The 22,380-nt window shown below is 41.2% G+C and overlaps 1 protein-coding gene across 3 annotated transcripts in view; it reads left to right on the top strand.

Moving 5' to 3' along the window:
* Veph1 (ventricular zone expressed PH domain-containing 1) overlaps positions 1–22,380 on the top strand; it is a 216,441-nt gene that overhangs the window by 104,554 nt on the left and 89,507 nt on the right. For all 3 annotated transcript variants that reach the window (XM_005393090.2, XM_013518627.1, XM_005393091.2), the window contains one exon: positions 6,974–7,194. In XM_005393090.2, the coding sequence (XP_005393147.1) occupies positions 6,974–7,194 (221 nt within the window). The remainder of the gene's footprint in view (positions 1–6,973; positions 7,195–22,380) is intronic.

Below are 22,380 nucleotides of genomic sequence, written 5' to 3'. Positions count from 1 at the left end.
AAGTGTTGGACTTTATCAAAATGCTTTTTTTTGCATCTATTGAGATGATCATGCAATTTTTGTCTTTGGTTCTGTTGATATGGTGTATTACATTTATTGATTTGTGTACATTGAATCATCCCTGCATCACTGGAATGAATTCTGCTTGGTCATGGTGTAAAATTTTCTTGATGATTTGTTGCATTCTATTTGCTATCATTTTATTGAGAATTTTTACATCTATATTCATTAGGGAGATTGACCTGTAGTTCTCTTTCTCTGGTTTTGGTATCAGAATAATACTTGCCTCCAGGAATGAGTTGGGGAGAATTCCTTCTTTTTCAATTTCCTTAAAGAGTTTGAGAAGTATTAATGTTAAATCTTCTCTAAATTTCTTGTAGCATTCAGCTGTGAATCCATCAGGCCCTGGGCTTTTCTTCATTGGCAAGCTTTTTATTACATTTTAAATTTTGCTTGCTGATATAGGGTTATTCAGGATTTTTATATCTTCTTCTCCAGCTTTGCTAGTTCATATGTATCTAGAAATCTGTCCATTTCCTCTGTGTTTTTCTTCCTGTGAGAGTAAAGATTTTCAAAGTAGGTACTGATGATCTCCTGAATTTCTACAGGATCTGTAATGATTTCATATCTTTCATTCCTTATTGCATGCATTTCAGTTTTTTTCTTTCCTTTTTTTGATAAGGCTGGCTAGGGGTTTATCACTTTTATTTATTTTTTCAAAGAGCCAATTCTTTGATTCATTAATTCTTTGTATTGTTTTTTTTAGTTTCCATTGCATTAATTTCTGCACTGAGCTTTATACTTTCCTGCCTTCTCTGGGCTTTCTGTTTGATTTGTTCTTCTTTTTCTAGAAGTTTGAGGTGCAGCATTCGATCGTTTATTTGTGTTTGTTCTGTTTTCCTGAAGTAGGAATTCACTGCTATTAATTTCCCTCTGAGGACTACTTTCATTGCATCCCACAGGTTCCTGTAAGTTGTATCTATATTTTGGTTTGATTGTACATAGTGTTTAATTTCTTCTTTGATTTCATCTGTGACCCATTCATTGATTGTTCAGGAGGGTGCTGTTTAATTTCCATGTGTTTATGGAGTTCTTGCAATTTCCTTTGTCATTAGTTTCCAACTTCATTCTCTATGGTAAAATAATATGCATGAGATAATTTCAACTCCTTTGCATTTCCTTAAGCATGTACTATGTGCTAGTATATGGTCTATTTTAGACAATGTCCCTTGTGGAGCTGAGAAGAATGTGTATTCTGATGCTGTTGGGTGGAACACTCTGTACAGGTCTACTAAGTCCATTGGTTCACATGTTTGGTTTAGTTTTGTTATTTCTTTGCTAATTTTTTGTCTAGTTGATCTACCTCTTTGTGACAATGGGGTATTGAAGTCCCCTGTTATGATTATGTTGCTGCTTATTTCATTTTTCATGTCTGTTAAACTTTTTATATACTTGGGTGCTCCTGTGTTTGGTGCATAGATGTTTATGATTATTACCTCTGTCTCTTGAAGTTTTCCCCTCACACGTATGTAGTGACCTTCTTTATCTCTTTTAATTGTTCTTGGTTTGAAGTTCCCATTGTCTGCAAACAGAATAGCTACATCTGCCTTTTTCTAGGTACCTGTTGCTTGGAGTCTTGTTTTCCATCCTTTGATTTTCAGTCTATGAGTTTTCTTTTGAATTAAATGTGTTTCTTGTATACAGCATATTGTTGGACTTTGTTTCTTGATTCTATCTGCCAGTCTACTTCTTTTGGTTGGTGAATTGAGTCTGCTTACATTGACAATACATAACTGATATGTATTGGCTTATCTTTGTCATGTTGTTTTCCTGCTGTTGGTTCCTCTTCATTCCCTCTGTTTAATTGCTTGCTCTGCTTGGTGATTCCTTTCTGTTGTTGGTCTTAAAGTTGTGGTCTTTTTTATCTTTCTAGGATATCTTTTAGTACTTTTTGTAGGGTTGGTTTGGCACTCATGAAGTTCTTCAGTTGATCTTTATCATGGAAATATTTTATTTCTCCATTAATTTTGCAGGATAGTTTTGCAGGGTACATCAATCTGGGTTGGAAATTGTTTTCTTTCAGGACCTGAAATATTTCACTCCAAGCTCTTCTTGACTAGATGGCTTGTGTTGAGAAATCTTCCGAGATTCTGATGGGCTTTCCTTTATAGGTGATCTTTTTCTTTTCCCCTACAGTTTTTAATATTCTGTTCTTTTGTTGAATTTCTGGGATCTTGATCACTATATGTCTGGGTGTAGATTTGTTTTGGTTATGGCTAGTTGGAGTTGCATATGACTTACTTATCTGGATGTCCAATTCTTTTTCCATGCTTGGGAAATTTTCTGCTATTACTTCTGCAAATAGTCTTTTAATGTCATTTGTGCTGACACCTGCTGTTTCATTGATACCTATTAATCTTACATTGTTTTTCTTTGCTTCATCTTGTACCTGTGGAAGTGTTATTTCTTGGTTTCTTATTATTTTTAAGAGATCTTTCGTTTCATTGTCATTCACAGCAATGCTGTCTTCAAGGTCTGAAAGTCTATCTTCAGCTTCATTCAAGTGGTTTTGCCAGCTTTTGATGGAAGTTTTAAGTTCCTGGATATCTGTTTGAATCTGTTTCATGCATTCCAGTTCTTTCCTATGCTGTTCATTCAAGGTTTGCATTAATTTACTATGCTCTTCTATTTTTTTTCTATGTCTTCTTTAGATGTGCTAAGCAATTCTTTCATTATTATTGTCATTTCTTTTTTTACCTCAGAGATGATTTCTGATCTGATGTCTTCTATGGCCTGACGGAGTTGTTTCTTTACTTCAGCTGCTATCATTTCAGAAATTTCAGGTGTATGACTTCCAATCTCTTCTGTGTCAATATCTCCTGGACTTGTTCTGGGTGGGGTAGAGGTCTGCAATTGCATTTTGCTCCTTCGTTTTGTAATTTTTGGAGATGCAGAGGTTCCCTGGAGCTCAGCCTCACTCCCAGGATGATGTCGCAGTGGTGGGGCAAGGACCCAAAGGTTCCCAGTGCTCAGTGTGACTCCCCTAATGGTGTATGTGGAGGGGCGGGGTGCGATCCCCAGTGCTCCCACAGCTGTCCAGGGCTCAGCTTGTTTCCCACTCAGGGGTTCCCAAAGCTGTCTGGGTTTCAGCCCATTTCCACTGGGGTGTAGTAGTGGGTGGGTCGTGGTCACTATGGCTCCATACACTTCCACTACCCCTCCTGGTTCCCACACCAGTGGGGGTGGTAAGTGCACAGTCACTGAGGCCGCTGAAGCTGTCTGAATTTCAGCTTAGCTCCCTTGAGGGTGCAGGATGGGGGCAAGGAGGGGCACCCAAGGCCCTTGAGGTTGTCTGGGGCTCCCTCTGGCTCTCAAGCTGGTGGAGCAGAAGTGGAGCCAGCTCACCAGTGTTCCCGAAGCTGTCCAAGGTTCAGCTCAGCTCCAATGGGTGGAGGGAAGGGGCAGGAATTGGTCTTTCGGAGGGAGAGGCCAGCAGCATAGCCAGAGAGGTGCAGCTTCAGAAACCAAAGGGCATACATTGCCTTCAGCAAGTTAGTCTCCCAACTCGGCCTCAGTTTCCTCCTGGTCAAATGTTAGGGACCATAGCAATTACCCCATAGCATTATTCAGAGGGTTATATGAGTAAATATCCAAAAAGCATGTAGAATAGACTTTACATTTGCACTAACTGCTCTCTGTGGATCAGTTATTATTATTTTAATAATAAACAATAAATTCATCTCAGTAGAAACAGTGTTCAACCAGCAGCTAATGACACAGGTGCATCTGACCCTACTCCACAGTGAGATGATTGCAAACAGAAAAATGCAACCACTGACCCCAGAGACAAAGTATCTTGGAGGCAAGAAAGCAGTGGGAATTTCCTAACACCCTTGCTGCCTTAGCATGACACCTTCTAATCTAATATCACATCTGCTACCCCCAGGAGGCATGTGGAGATCCTCCAAGAATTCAGAACAGACAATGTGAGCCTGGCTTGGTTTCACACATTGGTTCCAGAGCAGTTAGAATTATTCTTGTTCCTGCACTATGATTAATTTTCCTCTCAGCTCAGTTTCAGTAAATATCCATATAACTGCCCTTACTTTTAAGAAGATAACATGCTCCCAAGAAGGAGCTTGCAAATTTTTACAGTGAGAAAGTTGTTTTGTTTTGATTGCTTTCTTGTTTCATGTTCTTTGTTTGTTTGTTTGTTTGTTCCTTGCACACACTAGGCAAAGCTCTATGAACTGAGCTACAGCCCTAACCTAAGAAAGATTCTTCAAGAAACCATAGGGGAACTTTTGAGATAAACCAATGAACTGTTTATGAAAGGGCTTTCTGAAATGCTAAGGAGGAATCTGATTCTGAAGGTGAAGAAGTTATCTAAATCCTCAAATTATATTCTCAGTAGGACAAACAGTAAATAAAAGTCGCATCTCAGACATTCCAGTTCCTACATCTTCCTGCAGCCCTGTGTCAAGCGCTGTAATTGTTTTCTAATGTTACTAAGAGTGTTGGGTTTCCATTTGCAAACCTTGTTGAACTCAAATGTGCCTGATGTCAGTCTTTAACATTACTCCTCCAAGTCTCCCCATCCGGTCTCAGTTTTCTTTGAGGCACATCGTGCCGTGCAATACTAGGTACTTTCTGTTTATTGCCCTTCTGCATTGTATGTCAGTAGAGATTTTTTTCCTTGTTCTTCAATGCTGTGTTCCTAACTTCTAGAATGGGCCTAGTGTATAGGTGACACTCCTCCCCCCACCTCCATCCAGCTTTTGGCTTCAAATAAGAAATGGAAAATGTCCCTGTGCATGCTGTGAATTCAGACATGGAGCCCTTGTTGAAGTAAAAAAAAAAATGTATCTATTTTGCAAAAAACTATGTGGCCCAAAAGCGTTGAAGAGCCACTCCACAATCGAACAGCTGCACGAACCCAAATATGAAATGGACTGTCAGGAACTTATTCCAAAGCTGAACATTGTGGTACATGCCTGTAAAACCAGCACTTGGGAGGCTGAGACCAGAGGATCACAAATCAGAGGCCAGCCTAGATAATCTAGCAATTTAACAAGACCATCTCAAAAAAACAAAACAAACAAGAACATATTCCCATGGTGTTTGTTTTTCAGTTATCTAGTATTGTTGTGCTTTAATTAATAATTTCTCTTCAACTAGCTGCCCAGTTCATGAAAACACACACCTCTGTCCCACATACTCATGCAGTATTGTATCCTAGCGATGCTCCAAAAACAATTTAAGATATCAATTAGCAGATGTATCCCACTTCCCCAAAAGCTGTGTGCCAGTGAAATTCTGTAAAGAATGTTTGAAAATCAAGTATTGAAGATGAGGAAACTTTACTATTTCAATTTGTTCTGTAGTTCATATTTTCTGTAGTAAATATTTCTTGTGAAGCGCATAATTCCTTTGCATCTGCATACTTCATTTGTAACATTATATTTTAGCACATAAGGCTTACACAGATGAGTGAACTGAGACATACACACATTGGTGTATAGTCTACAGCCTCAGTTCTGTGCCAGGTTGATGAATGACACATGGGAAGTAGTCTCTTTAGGTGACTTGTCTGGCCCATGTAACCACTAGAGAATTGTATGTGGAAGGGGAATCGTGAGTACCTTAGAGGCTAGAACCTTCCCGCATTTGCCTTTGTCATTTGGAGTCTAGCACAGGTGTATTACAGGCATGCGATACCTATTTAGTGATGGAATAAAAGCTTGAGTAAATCAGTGATTAAATGCAATCAAGCACAGACAATGCAATGAAAACTCAGATGCAAGGGGTCACTAGGGACAGCTTCAGGAAGGAAACAGCAATTGTACCTTGAAGAAAATTAAAGCTTCACATGCTGGAACAAAGGGTGAAGGGGAATTTGAATACCCCTATATATTGATTTACAATTATCTACAGTATATTCTACTGCAATTATCTACAGTATATTATTACAATTATTACAATTATCTACAGTATATTCTATTTTTATATTCATAAAAATATGAAATTTTTACAGACACACAAAAGATTTTAAAAGAGAAATGAAAGAGGAAATGCTATTCTTTTAATGCTGTGTATTTATCAGTGATATATTGTTATTTCTACTGGGCACAACTCTGTATTTCTAATAAGGTTCTGGTAACTTTGAATTGCTCTTTTTCATAACTTCTGATCATGTTGGCTTAGATCGTGTTACCTCAAAGTATGGCTTATACGAAATTTACACACTTGTAGGAGATGTGTCTCCTGATCCTTTTTTTGTTGTTATTTTCACACCTGCCTGCATTATCCATGTTACCCTTATTTCTTTGAAGGAATTTATTTGAAGTACTTGTAAGAATTAACTTGATTAAACCTAGATAATGAAATCTAATTTTTTCCAAGAATATAATATGCTGAAGATGAACAAATGCATGAGAATACCCTGTAAAAATGAAGCAAACCTTGCACACAGTAGAATATATGGGCACCATGTGACACCCACATGGGTTGAGAGTGCTGGGACTGAGGGTCTCTTTGGAACCATTGGCCTTTCCTTCCTGTGTAAGAGGAATTAGCAAGTCACACAGTTGGGAAGGGTGGATTCGTGGGGTCAGATCACTAGTGAAGAGGTTTGGGCATGGTAAGGTAGGTTAATAAAAATATTTTCATAGTGTTAAGAAAGGAGTAGCTTGGGCTGGGGATGTAGCTCAGTGGTAGAGTAATTGCCTGGCACCTCTCAGGTGCTAGGTTCAATCCTCAGAGAAGTGACTGGGGAAAAGTTCCTTTTTATACGTTTGTCTTGAAAATTGGGTGATGGGGCATAAAACCTCAAAGAAGCAGATTCAGAGGAGCTATGAAGGAAACTTATTTCATATTTAGCATTAACTCTCCCCTTCAGTCAACTTTGTATGTAACTGTCCCATGCTGGTTGTGGGATTCTAATTTGCTCTTTTTCCTTTATCGGTCTTGGCAGGAGAGAGCCAGGAGCTGCCTAGCGTACCTGGTGAGTCAGCTGGCCAACATGGAGCATTCATTTCACCATATTCTCCTGCTAGAGATCAAGAGCATCACTGATGCCTTCTCCTCCATCCTGGGTCCTCAGAACAGGGACATCTTCCGCATGAGCAACAGCTTCACCACCATTGCCAAGCTCCTGTCCAGACAACTAGAAAATACGAAAACTCTTAGTGACAGGTGAGCAGGAGTTCCTACCTCAGGGAGCTGTTGGGAACCAGTAGAGGGGGAGCACAGACAGGTATCATAAACTTTCCGAAGAAAGCCAAGCCCACAGCTCCACAGAGAGGAACTTCTGAATAAATTATGGAACTTGCCAGAATTTTTTCAACATGGTTTCTGTGGAAACCAAAAATAATTTCTAAAAATTCTAAAAGGTGTGCAAAATATGGCAAAGGATCCAAAAGATAGTAGAACTAATAATGGCATGTAGCACTCATTTATTTACTCAACAAGTGTTTGTTAATGTTTATGTATACCAGGAGACTTGACACATATAAAGAGATAGAACATGTTCCCTGTGTCCAGGGAGCTCACTGTCCAGTAGAGGAGATAAATAAATTAGAGAGTTGTGTTAGTAGGTTGTTGTGCTGAAAGAGATAGTTCAGAGAGTTTGGCAATCATGAGAGGGGTTTACTGGGCGTGGTAGCACATGCCTGTAGTTCCAACACTCGGGAGGCTGAGGCAGGAGGATCATTATGAGATCGAGACCAGCCTGGGCTACAAAGTGAGCTCAAGGCCAGCCTGAACTGCCTAGCAAGACCCTGTCTCAGAAAAGAAAACAAACAAGCAAAAAGACATGGGGGGTAGGTACTACTTCCACATGGATGGAAGGGGTGGAAGCTGAAATCAGAGAAGTTTTCCCAGAAAAAGTGATTTTTGTTTTAAGAGTAGGAAAACTTACTGGGAAATAGGAATAACTCTTTAGAGACAGCAGGGGTCCCAAATGGGTTGTTAATAAGCTTACCTCTCTGAGAAAGTTTTATAGAGCAAAATCACGAGGTGAGTACAACATGGGTCAAAACTATAATCAACCAATATGTTACAGTTGAGTGGGCCAAAAACAGTACAGATTCTTGTGTATGACAAGGAAAGAGTTGCCAAGTGTACACCTCATTGTATGTAGTAAGTAGCTATATTTACTGAAAATCATGGGACAGTAAAGGAACAGGGAGAAGGGGGAACAGAAAGACAATGAAGGGAAAAAGCACTTGAATGTGAAAGTGAAAAAGGGCTCAACTGTGAAAGGGAAAAATAAAAGGGGCTTCCAGTGTTCATTGGGTCAGATACCCATGATCCAGTTGCCTCCCAGTGTCACTCTATCTGATCTCAGCAATCTAGGAGACCTTCTAAATTTAAGCCTGGTTAACCATCAGGGTGGTCCTAAGATTAAGCCAGATAATCATGAGGGTGCTCCCTAATTTAAACTCAGATGATCATTAGTATGGTGTGTGGCATTTACAGTTGAACAAAGGGAAGGGAGTGACTCAGCATCTTTCTTTCTAACTGTACTAAATAAGGTTACAAGTATAGCCACTTGGCTAATATTGATCCATTAGAAGCAAGAGCATGTGGATGACATCACTCACCTTGGTTAATAATCTATAGACTTAGTCTTGTCTTTAGTCTTAGCATTAGTCTTAGTGGATGGGAGAAAATGACCCACACCTAACGAGATATTGGTTTATTTGTATGGGAAATCCCAAAAAAGTGGTACCAATAATCTCAAACTTCTGTTTATCCCTTAGTGTATAAATCTGTCCATTGTGATTTTAATCTTCTTCACACATGCCTCCATAGTCCCAATGTGTTCTCATCTTCTGCTCTGACTCCCTCAAGGGCCTAACCCTGTCTGACTGCCTGTAAAATTTCTACCTAACTTATCTGTCTGTGATATTCCCGTTCTGAAGAGATATTTCAAACTGCAGTTAAGAGACAAGGAGTGTAGTTTCCATCTAGCTGCTTTGAGCTGAAAAGGGTCAGTGTAGGGGAGATTGAAGTCAGGGGCCTCCTCCAGAGAGCTAATCTACTGGGCTTGAACAGAAGTCATGCTGCAGTTTAGCAGTTATGAACACCCTTCATAAGCTCAATCTAGTGGATCCTGGTCAAAGGAGGCTGGTCCGTTTGTCATTGGTTCCATCTGCATGATCACTTGGGGTTTGGCAGCCTCCAAGCAAGAATAAAGAAATTTTCCCAAAAAATTGAAGTAGGTATAATCAAAGCATTAATACTAGAGTGGAAAGGCAGGTCAGGGAAAGGGTCATGTTCAGACACTGCTCTTAAGGGACTGGAAAAGCAATTATAACCAATTGGCTTAGGCCCCTCTACTGATGGAGGTTATCTGTAAGTCTAATGTTTCTTAGCATAAGTCTCTGTAGTTTTAGCTGTAAGATGGAGAGTGTGGTGGTTTCAAAGGACGATTTGAGCTAAGCAATGTAAAGACTCTTGTTGAACTTTTATAGCTTCCACCATAGTTCTTTAGCTTCACTGAACCATAACAGTGGTCAACTACCAGTGTAGCTGGAAACTGCCAGAAGGGGTCAGTGATTGGAGGCCCTTTTTATATCTAGCTTTTATTACTATGGTGTTGTTTTCATGCATCTTTTTTTATACCCTTCTGCTGGGTGTTTAAGACCAAGTTAAACTGAGACCTGTGTTAATCAAAAGTAACCTCTTGCTGTCTATCAAGGTGAGTTAAGTCTCTTCAGCATTACTCTTGTAACCATCTACAGAGCTTCTGAGCTCTTTTGTCAGTGTCAGCTGCCAGGATGGGTCACAGTCTTACTTGACCGTGTTGCTTTCTGTGAAAGCATGGGAGACTTTTCCCTTTTTAGTGACCCTCTTTTTTGCCACACTGTATATTCACTGATTCTTTTTCTCTGGTGTCCAGCAATTTCCCTGATCAGGAGGTTGTGTAACTCACCAAAGTTGTGGGATCCTGTAGAAAATGTTCCCTCATGTCCCGGGCCCTCATTGACCTTGGAGAGCTAGTGCCAAAATACTGGCTATCTTCAGCCCAGTTACTTTTCTAGTTCTGGTCTTCAAACTTAAATTACTGAGCACCCAGAAGAGAAGATCAGATACATCAGTATTACAGTGGGAACAGTGAGCTTAGCTATTATAATTTCATCTGGATATCAAGCACTTTGAAATACAAAGTATAGCCAGAGGACTGTTATTTCTTACCGGTTATGGTTGTTTTAGAAGTTGAATCCCCACAGAATGGTAACAGACAACAATTATAAAGTTTTACAGAGAAAACTTGAGATCAAGAGCCACACATACCATTTTAGCATGACAATCATGACATTACCTTTGAAACATATTTAAGTGACTATCTTAGTATAGAATAGCCTTTTTAGTCATTCATCTCCATCTAGTACACAAAGAAGCTCTCACCTAATTTGTTATTCTTTAACAGGATGTCATCAAAGGAGTGTGTGATATTGTCTGGACTGCTCAGTCCCTTGGCATCTCTAAGTATAGTGACATATATATAACATTCATGTCACATAAGCTCTTTTTAAAAAACTATCATTTGACTGGTGACCTTATGCTGTCTTGACATGTACCTCTTATCACAAGTAGCTGGAGCACAAGAGAAAGGCAGATATCTCAGACTCCTTCCAATTATCTCCAAAATGATATTGGGGAAATAAATATGACTCCCAACCTGCTATATATCAGATATACCAAGATTCTGTTCCCTGAAGTTGAAGAATGAATTCTAAGGAACAACAGAGGTGAAGAGTAGGAAAATTTATTGGAGAACAGGAATGAAGAATAGGGATAGCTCCTGAGAGACAGGAGGGGTCCCAAATGGATTGCTCCAAAAGTGATGTTTTGAACCAAGTGTTGAGAGATAAACAGACTGCAGGCTACTTTGCAGGCAACAGGTGAAAAGGCCTGGCACTTTCTAAAGACAGTTGTCATTTTGTATGACTAAGGGGTATGTTACAAGAAGAGCAACATGAGGCAATGAGGTAATAGGTAGGGTTCACAGGCTGGTAGGCTTGCCATACCTTCCTAAAGATTTTGAATTTTCCTCTGTAGGCAATGAGGGGTCATTGTGGAATTTGCCCATGGCACAATGTGGTTAGAATCCACTGCAGGAAGCTACTCTGGTCTCCTTGCTGAGAATGTCTCTGAGAAAAATGAGAAAAGGAAATGACAGCATCCACAGGTCTTGGCCATGAAGAAATTATTAATGATGGTGGTGGGTGAGCTGCCGGTGGTGTGGGTGGTTGAGAACAGGAGCGTGTGGTTGAAGAATGAGTGTGGATACAATGCACACACCTGCCCCAAGAAGTTTGCCTTTGGAAAAAATATGCAAAGCCTTGCAAGAATGAGGAGAGGCTTTATTCCTTTCTCCTGTATTTTAAACAGAAAGATATTTGACATTTTAAAATAAACTTTAGAAGTTAACTAGCACTTTCAAATATATATGCAATGTCATTTGACCCCCATGAGCACCCTGTGAGACAGGAAGGGCTCCTGTCTGACAGAAAAACAAACAGAAGCCCAGGTGAAGAAAGAGGAACAGCAGCTCGGGGGCTAGTGAGGCGTCTTCCCAGTGTGACGCGGCAGCTAAGTGATAAAGGAGGAACTCAGTGCTCAGCCTCACACTTCAGCTCCTGTGCACTGGAAGGCACTCGGTTCTGTGGATCACTCAGTTCTCAGTACAGATAGTCTGGGACTACTGTTGAACTCTGTGAGGTTTTGGAGTGACAAAGGACAAATGCCATTTCCATCCCAAAACAAGGATTTTAAAAGCACAAGAAGCTGTCTTGACAAGCAAGTGCCTATTTAGTCACAAGAGTCTACTTTATGTCCAGTGTGGTGCAGGGCCCAGAGGTCCCAAGAGATGTCATCCCTGCCCTCAAAGCGTTCACAGTCAAAGCGTGCACTTGGGCTTTGGTATCACTGGAGCCTGTCAGGTCCTGAGGGAGACTGGGGTAAAGTCAGTGACAGAAAGCCTCAGAAGTCAGGGCTGATTGTTCTCCTGAGAGCACAGAATTGTGAGGAACTGATTAAACACAGGGGGTGGGATATAGGAGGAGAGCAGAGCAAAACCCAGACACACCTAGCAGGAGTGGTTTATAGACCTGGAAGAGGACCTTGTGAATCAAGAAAGAAGGCAGCAGAGTGGGAGTGCATCTGGGAGGTTCTCTTAGCCCCAGTAACACAGAACACAATCTGACCAATGTGGTCAGCAAAGTCAGTAATAACAATGCATCAGAGGAAGCCAGTTTGAATCCGTCCCTTTATCTCCACATCATAGTTTTGAATGAGATGTAAAAATGTATTTATCACCTGGTTCAGTGCACAAATGCCTATAGCGAGTGTTTCTCAGCCTTGATACTATCAATATTTGGGCTAGATGATTCTCGGCTGTAGAGCTGCCATATGCATTATAGAATATATACCAACAACTCTGGCCTCTACCTCTAGATGCTAGTAACAGCAACACCTCCCAGTTTTTGACAGTCAATTTGGTTGCTGTATTGCTAACTAGACAAAAGTTGTTCCCAGTTGAGAACCTGTGTTATACATATGCACTATTCAAATAGCACTTCCTTAGACACATACCTTATCAAGCAATGACCTACACATGGCAGTACAGAAACCACTTTGGGCAACTCTCGTGATGTGACTTCTGAATTGTGGGTGAGGTCTCTGCAGCTAGTGTTTGGGGAGCCCTTTTGCACTGTGTGTGCAGCCAGCCTGCTCATGTCTCCTTCCAGGCAGGATGGGTTCATATGTCAGAAGCAAAACCTCCAGTGCATGTCCTGGCCCGGGGGACATCCGTTCTCTATCGCCAGTCTGTACACAGGCTGCAAATGACCAGCAGACGTCTTTTAGATTGTGTGTGTGAAAATTATTTACATAAGTGGAAAAAGTGTTATCCAAAGGTGTTACACTGGGTGTTACAACAGGAAAATTAATCCTTAACAATTAATCCCAATCCAATTAGCAACAAGTAGATAAAAAGAATACATGTTTCAGTATAAAAATATAAGCATAGTTGTATGAGAATGCATTAAAGTTCTCCTTTTACCGTTTTTACAAGGAAAAAATAAAAGCAAAATATGAAGAGAAGAAAAGACTACCACTTATCCCAAATGCCACCACCGCCATCACCATTTCAGCCTCTTTCAATTCAAAATATGTCTCCCAGCTCAACACCCACTGCCATTCTTTTTCTAAGAGTGTAATTATTCCATGGGAACCTTAAAATGAGGATGTAGACAGCTAGCCTTTTGTGATAACCGCTCACCCTCTTTGGGCTGGATGCTGAGGCTTTCCTCCCAACATCTTCTCCCTGAATGGCCTTCATTATGCCCATTTTGCTCTTGTCATTTTCATCTGTGCCCCCAAAGTAGAAAATTCTACACATCTGTCTACAGCATACAGTAAGATGTGATCCTTACAATTAAAGGGAAAGTGAATAGATCCTGAAAGAAAATTAGAGAGGATGATATTGAAAACAGATGTCAGCTAATTTACAAATCTGACACATAGCTCAGTGGGCCAGATTTTAGACTTCAGGCCAAAATTATAAGGCTATCAAAAGAAAAGCAATTAGCATCCTACAGAGAATGAAAAACTGAAGCAGACGCACTTTCCTTGTGCCAAATGATTCTGAACAAATTATAAGATGCACCAGGTGAGGACACTTGCCTTTTTCCTGTTCCTCTGTCTTTAAAGAAGGCTTATGTTAAATAAAAACAAGAAAGGTTAAACAACAAGACAGCCAACCAAAGCATTTCAATTTTGAAATTAATTCCTGGAGAAACAAAAGGGTACAACAGCAATTATAGACTGCTAGGAAGAGGTGCCAGGACAGGAAAAGAGATCTATATCTTTTGAACTTGGGAATGTTTTATGTAGCTTTCTGGGAAGCCTTTAACCAATGGCTGTCTGCCTGCAAGGACCTGGTCAGAGTGAGGAAAGGCGGGGATGAGCTCTTGGCAATTGTGTCTGAGCAGTCAGTCTAGCAGTCATTCGACCCATTGATCATGCGACTGGAAGATACCTTTGGCAAGTGAACGTGGCACCCGGCTGGCTGTGCTCATCAGACACTATCAGAAAAGGGGCAAACTGTGACAAGTAGTCTTAGTCCCAGTAGCAGGGCAGGCCCAGGCCTCAGCTGGTGATGAAAAATTTGAGAAACGGAGATTATAGAAAGAATGCAAAGGAAGGAAAGCAATAGGAGAAATGAGAAAAGGTCGAAAGAGGGCATAGTGATAGCAAAAGGTAGAAGAAGCCAGAGGAAGTAGGAGAAAGGGTCCCTGTACACAGTTACCAGCCCAGGCCTTGGGGCAAGGTAGGGGCATGTGTGACAGTTCCCCCAGATCTGGCTTTCAGACCTTAGTCAAAGCCATCAAAGTCATGGAGAAAGAAAGAATTTGTTTATAAGAAAAGTTCAGGGCAAAGCATGTTATCATGATCTGTTGCTGCTTTCTGGTAACACTGGTAGCTGCAGTAAGATTTTATGTTTGTTCTTTGGTTTTAAGAATTGTTCCGCCCCCCAAAAAAACAAGAGGTGGAAGGTAAATTATAGTCAAAATGGAAGGTGTAAGAATAAAACTGATTTCAGTATCAAAGGAAAGAGATGACACAAGGGAGGGGAAGAAATAAAACCCTAACAGCATGTGGAGAGAAGGAAGGGGAAATGGGATGAGGCTACAACGGCCCCAGGAAATCTGTCCTCCTTGGAGTGGCCCCACTGTTTTGGTCCAGCCTAAATTCCAGGCAATGAGCATCAAGGAAATGAACCACAATGGAAAGCCAGTCACTTGATTTAATGTGTAGCCAAGAAACAGAGCATGTGAAAAGCTTTCTAAAAAGTTCTGTGAAACTTAATTAAATTTTTTGAAAACAAGGTTCTGTGAGATTCTTCACAAGCCATCATTCCAGAGTTCCCATCCTGACATCTTGGTCTTACATAGCGCCCCAAGATATGGCCCACGAGTTTAGGAGTGCTAGCTCTTCACTGTGTGCAGAACAGGGGCCAACTCACCTGTAGTTTTGCAAAGTATGCTACTGTAGGTTTCACAGAGCTTAAACCAGCTCCTACCATGAGCCAGATCCTGTGCTAGCAACTTCTCCTATGTTATAAGGCTTAATCTTTGTGACAACAGATCTTTTAATATGCATTAAGATTATATAGGCTTCATGTTAAAGCATAATGGAGTAAACCCAGCAGAAAGGCAAAAGCAAAGCACATTTTTCTCCCTAACCCCTACTTTGTTTTGCTTGCCTGTGGTAATTTCTGGAAAGACAATACCATAAGTGCCCATACATAAGTCCAGAAAACTTCTTTTCATTTTTTTCTTTAATCTGGTTCAGGGAATCTCTGTATTTTAGAGCAGATGAGAGTTACAGTGTTCACAGTATTTTGTGTGTAACTCAAAAATATCAAAGGAATGTCATATGTCGCTTTTAACTATCCCTATCCAAATGGGGACCCTGCTAACCTTCTAGTATTCCCTTTTTGTGTCTTTCTTCACAAGAAAGCTACTGTTCTCCACAACTCCAGCCCAGTATCACTTCCCCGCAAGGTCTTCCCCTCCATGCTCGCCCAGGAACCTTACTTTGTTCTGTGCTACTGCAGCTCCTGCTGCCTCTGCAATGCCTGGGCCCCCGGGGTCCTGCTTGGAAGCACTAGGTTTCCTCCTCTGTCCCTCTACTTGCTTCCAAACTTGGGGAGCTAGTACTCAGAGGAAAACATGGTCTTTAAAATGCTTATATGAACTCCTACTTTTTTAGGCATGTTTATACAAAGAGAAAACTGATTCTTTGAGAGCAACTGTTGGCTCGGGGAACGTACGTGAGTCAGTTCATGACCGTAATCAAAAACATGTGATATTCTGGTCAGTATTGCCTCCTGCCTAGGAAAACTTGATTATAATTCGACCCCACCAAGGTAACTTTTAAGAATGAAATGAGAGTTTTAATAAGACATGTGTATCTTTTCAGTCTAGGAAGATTCATGGTTATCGCTTACCTAAAGAGGAAATCCTAACGGCATTTGTGGCAGTGGTGTGGCCGTTGCTAGTCCTCTGTGCATAAGAAGCTTTGGTTTCGTGCCTCTCTTCTTACTGAAGAGGGCAAGTCTGACATGTGGTACCAGTTATGTCCCATCTGCTGCTCATTACTCTGCCATTTGCCCTTCTTTAAAGAGCATTTAGGGTGATGGAAGGTCTTTAAAGGTATTTCAGGAATTCATTTATCAGCAAGAGAGGTAGGTGGAAGACATCATTATCAGAGTGGGAGACAATGAAGGGAGCCCTGGGAGTGTGAGGCCCGAGAAAGGCTGGCTCTGGGGGGTGTGGACGAATGGGATGGGGCTTGGAGCCAAGCGTGGAACATGAGCAGAACAACTGGGACTTCCCCTGGGAATCCAGGACCCTTCCCTGGAGCATAGCAATGTCCAAACACAAGACATGCAGCAAAGGAAACGAGGCCTTTGTCAAGCTCTTGTGGCCTGACGCCCCATTTCAAATAAGAGAGAACACACAAGTTCTGGCCTGGGGAAGAAGAAAAGTGTACTTCCAAGAGAAGCCATGAAAGGGACTTGACCCTCTCCAGCCCACGTGGGATGAGTGACAGTTCTTCAACAGCCCTCACTGGGCCCTGATGACCTCCCTAGCTGTTTTATACCTTGGATCCCCAAACGCTCCCTGTTCCTTTTCACCATCTGTCATAATTGAACTTTAAAGTTGCCATTTGCATATGTTCTGAGTTGTGAAATCTTTTCAGTTTGGGTTAAAAGAAGGTGCCAAAATTCATTTTTTTTCCCAATCATTATGAAGGTTGCTTTGTGGCTGTATATTAACACTGTCCTAGGATCTGGATACCACCGGATGTTACACACAGCTACTCGACTATAATCATTCTTCTTGGTTACTGTAATCATTCTTCTTGGTTCCATCACACTAATGCTCTTACTTTGACCTGTCCCATAACATGTATGACTTGTGTCTTGTGTAGATGAAGATACAGCTGAATCAAACACCTTCTGAGAAGCAGTGTGTGCTAAGGGTGAGCTTTAAATGCTGCCAGCTCTGGAGGCATTTGCATTCAATGCTGGATAGACTAAGCAACTTTCAGGAAATGACTCCACATCTCTGAGCCTCTTTCTTCATCTGCAGATGGAGCTACTCATAGGACCTGCCTCCCTCAAATGCGAGAGAAGTAGTTTCTGTGCAGTAGAACCCTTACCTGTGGTGAATAACTTCTAAGACCCACAGTGCAGACCTGACACCTCAGATAGCATCGAGACATACTTGTACCTCTATGTACTATATTTATTCCAATTGATAAATATCTATGATAAAATTCAATTTATAAACATAGCAAGAGGTTAAACAATAATGAATAACGAAGTAGAAATAATTATAACAATATGCTATAATAAAATTTAAGCAAGTGTGATCTTTCTCTTCCCTTCTCAGAGTATCTTATTGTACTTTCAACTTTTCTCTTAGAAGAACTTTACAGCACATCTGAATTACCAGTGTCACTCTGCTCTATCTAATTGGCCAGATCATTGCTGTTATGTTTTGGGCCTTAAATTTAACAAAAAAAAGAGTGAGGTTACGAAAACATAAGTACTGCAATACCATAATAATTAGTAGATACCAGACAGTGCCTTAGTAATGGGTAGGTAGTTATTATGGTTTGTGTCTGGATGTCCCCACAAAGCCTCATGCAGTCAGGGGGGTACTTTTCAGAGGTAGTTGAATTTAGAGTTTGTAATTGATTCACGGTCCAATGGTGAAATCAAGGGTGTGAGTGCCACACCTACCCTAAGGAGGGTAGCCTGCTTACAGTATAAGGTCCAGAAAGAGGCTTGTCCTCTCTCTCTCCGTCCCTGGCTTGTTGATTTTGCTGTCTTCTGCTGCCATGTACCATTCTGCCTTGGAACCAGATGATTATGGGCTGCACCTTGTACAAACTGTGAACTAAATAAACCTTTCCTCCTTTAACTTTGGGCATTTTGTCTCAGCAACAAGAGGAAAATAGCTAACATTGTAATACATATGACATGGCTATGTTTGACCAAAAAAGATGCTTCAAGTGCCAGGTAGACAGAACAGGAGAGTACAAGATTTCATCATGCTACTCAGAAAGGTGCACAGTTTAAAAAGTATGAATTGTTTGTTTCTGGAATTTTCTATTTAATATCTGGAGTGACTGAAACTTCAGAAAGCAAAATTGACGTTCAGGGAAGCACTGTGAACTGGATTTATATTTAATGCCTATGCTTATAAAGTCCTCAGTAAATGGGAGCTATTAGGATTTGTACTTTATTTCAGGTGGGTATTAAAGTAGGTGACTTTATTCAGCATTCCTCTGAGTTGGAACTACTCAAAGTGTGCCCCCTAGACCAGCACCCATCTGCAAACTATTTCTTACCATAATGCCACATGTTACAGTGGCATACACCTGTAATTCCAGCACTGAGGAGGCTGAGGTAGGAGGACTACCATGAGTTTGAGGCCAATCTGGGCTACATAGGGAGGTCAAGGCCAGCCTGAGCTGTGCAGCGAGACTCTGTGTCAAAAATTTAAAATGAGAGAGAAAGAGTTTCGAAATTTTATAGCAACTTGACAATGCTGCAATACCCAAGTCCATGAGCAGTAGCACTGTATGTCTTGTTTTCTTCATTGTATTTTTCTAGTAATTTATTTTTACTTTTTTCACAAAAATACTAGTCTTTGACATATGAAACTTTAAAACATAAGGAGTTCTTTACCACAGATAGTTTGCAAACTACTGCATTAGAACTTCAATGTAACGTAACCCAGACAAATCTGAGAACTCTCTCTCTCTCTCTCTCTCTCTCTTTCTCTAAATGGCCAGCACTTTATTCCTCAAACTGTCCTTTGGAACCTGAAGGAAAGAGATTTAATACATGAAAGGTGATGAGCATACATCCTTTAAGCCATGTGGAATGGGTTACAGCTGAGGGAAAAATACTTCTTTATATTACTCATATTGATTATAAAGCAAAAGGTAGGCTTTTTATTATCTTATTTGCCAGGCCGTCCTTTAGGCAGACTTTTCTATAGGTAGTTGTGAAATTCAGGAAGACTAGGCATTGAGTCACAGCATTTGGGATTTTTATCCTCAGTTCCATCACCGATATGATTTTGATTAATTGCATTCCTCCACTTCTGAATATGTTTCTACCTATTAAAAGTAGGGTAGGATATCATATTTCAGGTAAAGACTATGAAAGCGTCATCAAAAACGAAATTTTAACTATTCTTCTTGCTCTTCCAATGTCACATGCAAGCGGCTGATAATATTAACTGTTGAAACTTCATTGCCAACCTATTACCTGCTTCTGTTCCCCAGTGATAAAGTTAGCCCAGGAAAAAAAGGGCATGTTGTTTTACAGTTCCCACTCCGGACTCAGAGTGCTATGTGATGTTATCACTCTACGTTTTTATCCCCTTGATAGTTTACAAAGTGTGTTGGCAATGTGTGCCACATCTGGTGGCAATTCTTGGGATGGGGCAGCCTCTGTTAGGGCTGCTGCTCGCCTGTATGCCCAGCCGAGACGTGGGAATTTTGACCCAAGACTTGGAAGACATCCGAACCAGTATCTGTCCATGGCAAAACCTGAAAATATTCTTTTGCCTTGGAATTTAAAGAGACTGAAAGGATTGAAGATCACAAAACCTAGCAACTCCAAATAGCGCTTGGATTGCTTTATGTTTCACCTTACTTCTGAATTCCCAGAATGCTCAGCAGCACTGCATGATGGATAGAACATTTTCCTTCTCTGGCCCACTTCAGCTTTTGTGCTGTCTTTTCCATGTCTGGATGGGTGCTTCTTGACTTGAATGTGCTGCTGATCACCCAGGGATTGTGTTCAAATGCACATTCTGATTTCATAGATCTGGGCAGAGCCTAAAATTCTGCATTCCTAACAATCTCCAAAGTGAATCTGATGCTGCTGGCCTGGGGATCTTACTTTGAGCATCAGGGATACAGGCTTTGCATATTTTTTTGTTCTTTTTTCTATGTCTCATTCTCTTCCCTGTTGGTTAAATGACTGAAAAGTGAGCAAATAGCTGAGCATCTGCATTGGATGGGTCATTTTGTTGGACCAGGACTTAACACTTTTATCTGAATTGTAGGAATTTCTCCCTCCATGTCTGCAATTGCTTAAAAAGTTCACACTGGTAGCACAGAGATTTTTTAAGTTGACTGTTTGTATATCTCAACTCCTGTATCCTCACTCAGTAAGAAACTATAAGATGCATTAGGCTGCTGGAGAGGGAGGAGGGATTTTATGCTTCTCCCTGGCTCTGAGAAGGAAAAGCTGATCTTCCAGGGTGGCACCACTTACACAGGCCTCAGTCTTCAGTTCACAGTAGGCAGCAGCCATCCAGGGCTTTACCACTTCTATTCTTCATGCCCATTCTGTATGGGTGCCAATGTCCAATCCATTATCGTACGCAATGCTTTGGCCAACACATGCGGTACCAATAATTCCATTTCTATCGGACAGAAATAAGAATTATAAAGAGATTTGCCACCTCACTGATAAAAAATCACAGGTATGAACTGAAGTCTTTCTTGCATTAGATCATGATCAATCCATTCCCCACACTTTCTCCTTTTGAAATCCCTTTTAAAAAATCTCTCATATGTGAAGTAATCCACGGAGGCATTTCTTTTCAGTGAAATTCCATATCACCATGGCCAAATCCTGACTCTCCTATAACTGAGCACTCGCACTTCTCTGCTTATGCCCACTGAGCTGGTCAGAGACAGAAGACTAGCAGGACCTAAATTACCATTGTGCTCTCTCAGTGTTCCAGTGTAACTGCGCTGGCAGCATTATTCATCCCAGTCGTCAAACAGAGAGTAAAATCTGGAGCTGCAGGATCATCTCTGTCGTTCTTATGGTGACTGATGACCCAAGATATTGCAGAAGAGTAAGGATAATAACATCCTAAGAATTTAGGACTCCAGCGTGGATTTGCTCCATTACGTTCTCCGACTTTACTAACAAGCTCAGCTCTGTAGGAGTGTGTATCCTGGACATGGGATCCTTAGCCAAGATTGTCCAACATTAACTAATATTTTTCTTTGATTTGAGGAGCCAAGAAGAGAGGCTGCCAGCTGTCCACCCTTGCCAGCTTTATGGTCTCATCGCCCAGCTTGGTGGGAGCAGTAAGCTGCCCAAGGGCCAATTTGTTTCTTAGGGGAGACCCAGCTCACACAAGAGGGAAGTAATTAGGCCTCCCCCTGGGCATCACTAGAGGTACTTTTAAAAACTTTACTTTGGCAACAGAGACCAGAAATTGTTCAGACTGGAAATCATCTGAGCCTCTTGTAATGTGGTGTGTTGAGTTGAGGCCAAGTTAATATTTAGAGGATTATAGAACTCTGGCGAAGATGCCTGTAAAATTACCTCTGGAGTTAAAAGTGACAAATGAAACAGGAATAACCCCTGTATGAGCCCCACCCACTGACCTCCACCCTTCTCCCACAAATACACACATCATTTGCTTGCTTTAGAAGGAAAACAGAAGAGTTTGCTTATCACTGGGAAATGCCTTTGTCTTTGTTTTTGAGGAAATCCTTTTATCATTTAACATTGCATTTTAAAAGCAAGAAGAAAAGTGAAGGACCAGGAACTGTTTACTGTAAACCACAGCTTCCAATCTGTCATTTCTTGACCTTCTAACTCACTGGAAAAAATTTGTCCTGCCTCCCTACCCCCAAACCCTGAGGGTGGCTGGGGATGGCTTGCCGAGCATGCACAACAACGAACAATCCAAGCAGCAACACGCAACAAGAAGAATACCCTGGGACGTGCCCAGGTGGATTGGCACCCAGTGAAAGTTCTGGTGACTCTTTTTTGTCGCCTCTGTTCCCTACAAGTCTTCAGATCACAAAAACAAAGGGATACATATAAGAGAAATTCTTGGTGAGGAAAATTCTACTCATCAGCAACATTCCTCAGCCTCATAACTGGAGATCCGTTCTTTGGTACAGGCATCTTCTCGTGGCTTCTTCTCCTTTCTTATTTTGGCTTTTTGCTCTCTCCTTCCCCCCACATTTCATATTTACCAAATCACAGAGCGTCATCCACATCTCGGATGGGCAGTGCCTCATGGGCATCTGGTAGACCTCAGGAGCCAATGGCAGGGCAGGCTGACCTCAGACACCTAGGTGTTCTCCGTTGCCTCACAGACATTCCAGGGAGCTGGATGTGCCCAGGGCCAGGCAGATGTGAAGGGAGCAAGGACAAGCAGCAGTACAGGTCCTGCCTGCCAATAGCAGGGCTTCATCCTGGTACCATTCCCAGATTTAACAGGTGAAAAGACAGGACAG

Source organism: Chinchilla lanigera, unplaced genomic scaffold, assembly GCF_000276665.1.
Source record: "Chinchilla lanigera isolate Chin_1 unplaced genomic scaffold, ChiLan1.0 scaffold00047, whole genome shotgun sequence".
Taxonomy (NCBI): domain Eukaryota; kingdom Metazoa; phylum Chordata; class Mammalia; order Rodentia; family Chinchillidae; genus Chinchilla; species Chinchilla lanigera.
The sequence above is the reverse complement of the archived record's forward strand: the minus strand, read 5'-3'. Positions and strand labels throughout refer to the sequence as shown.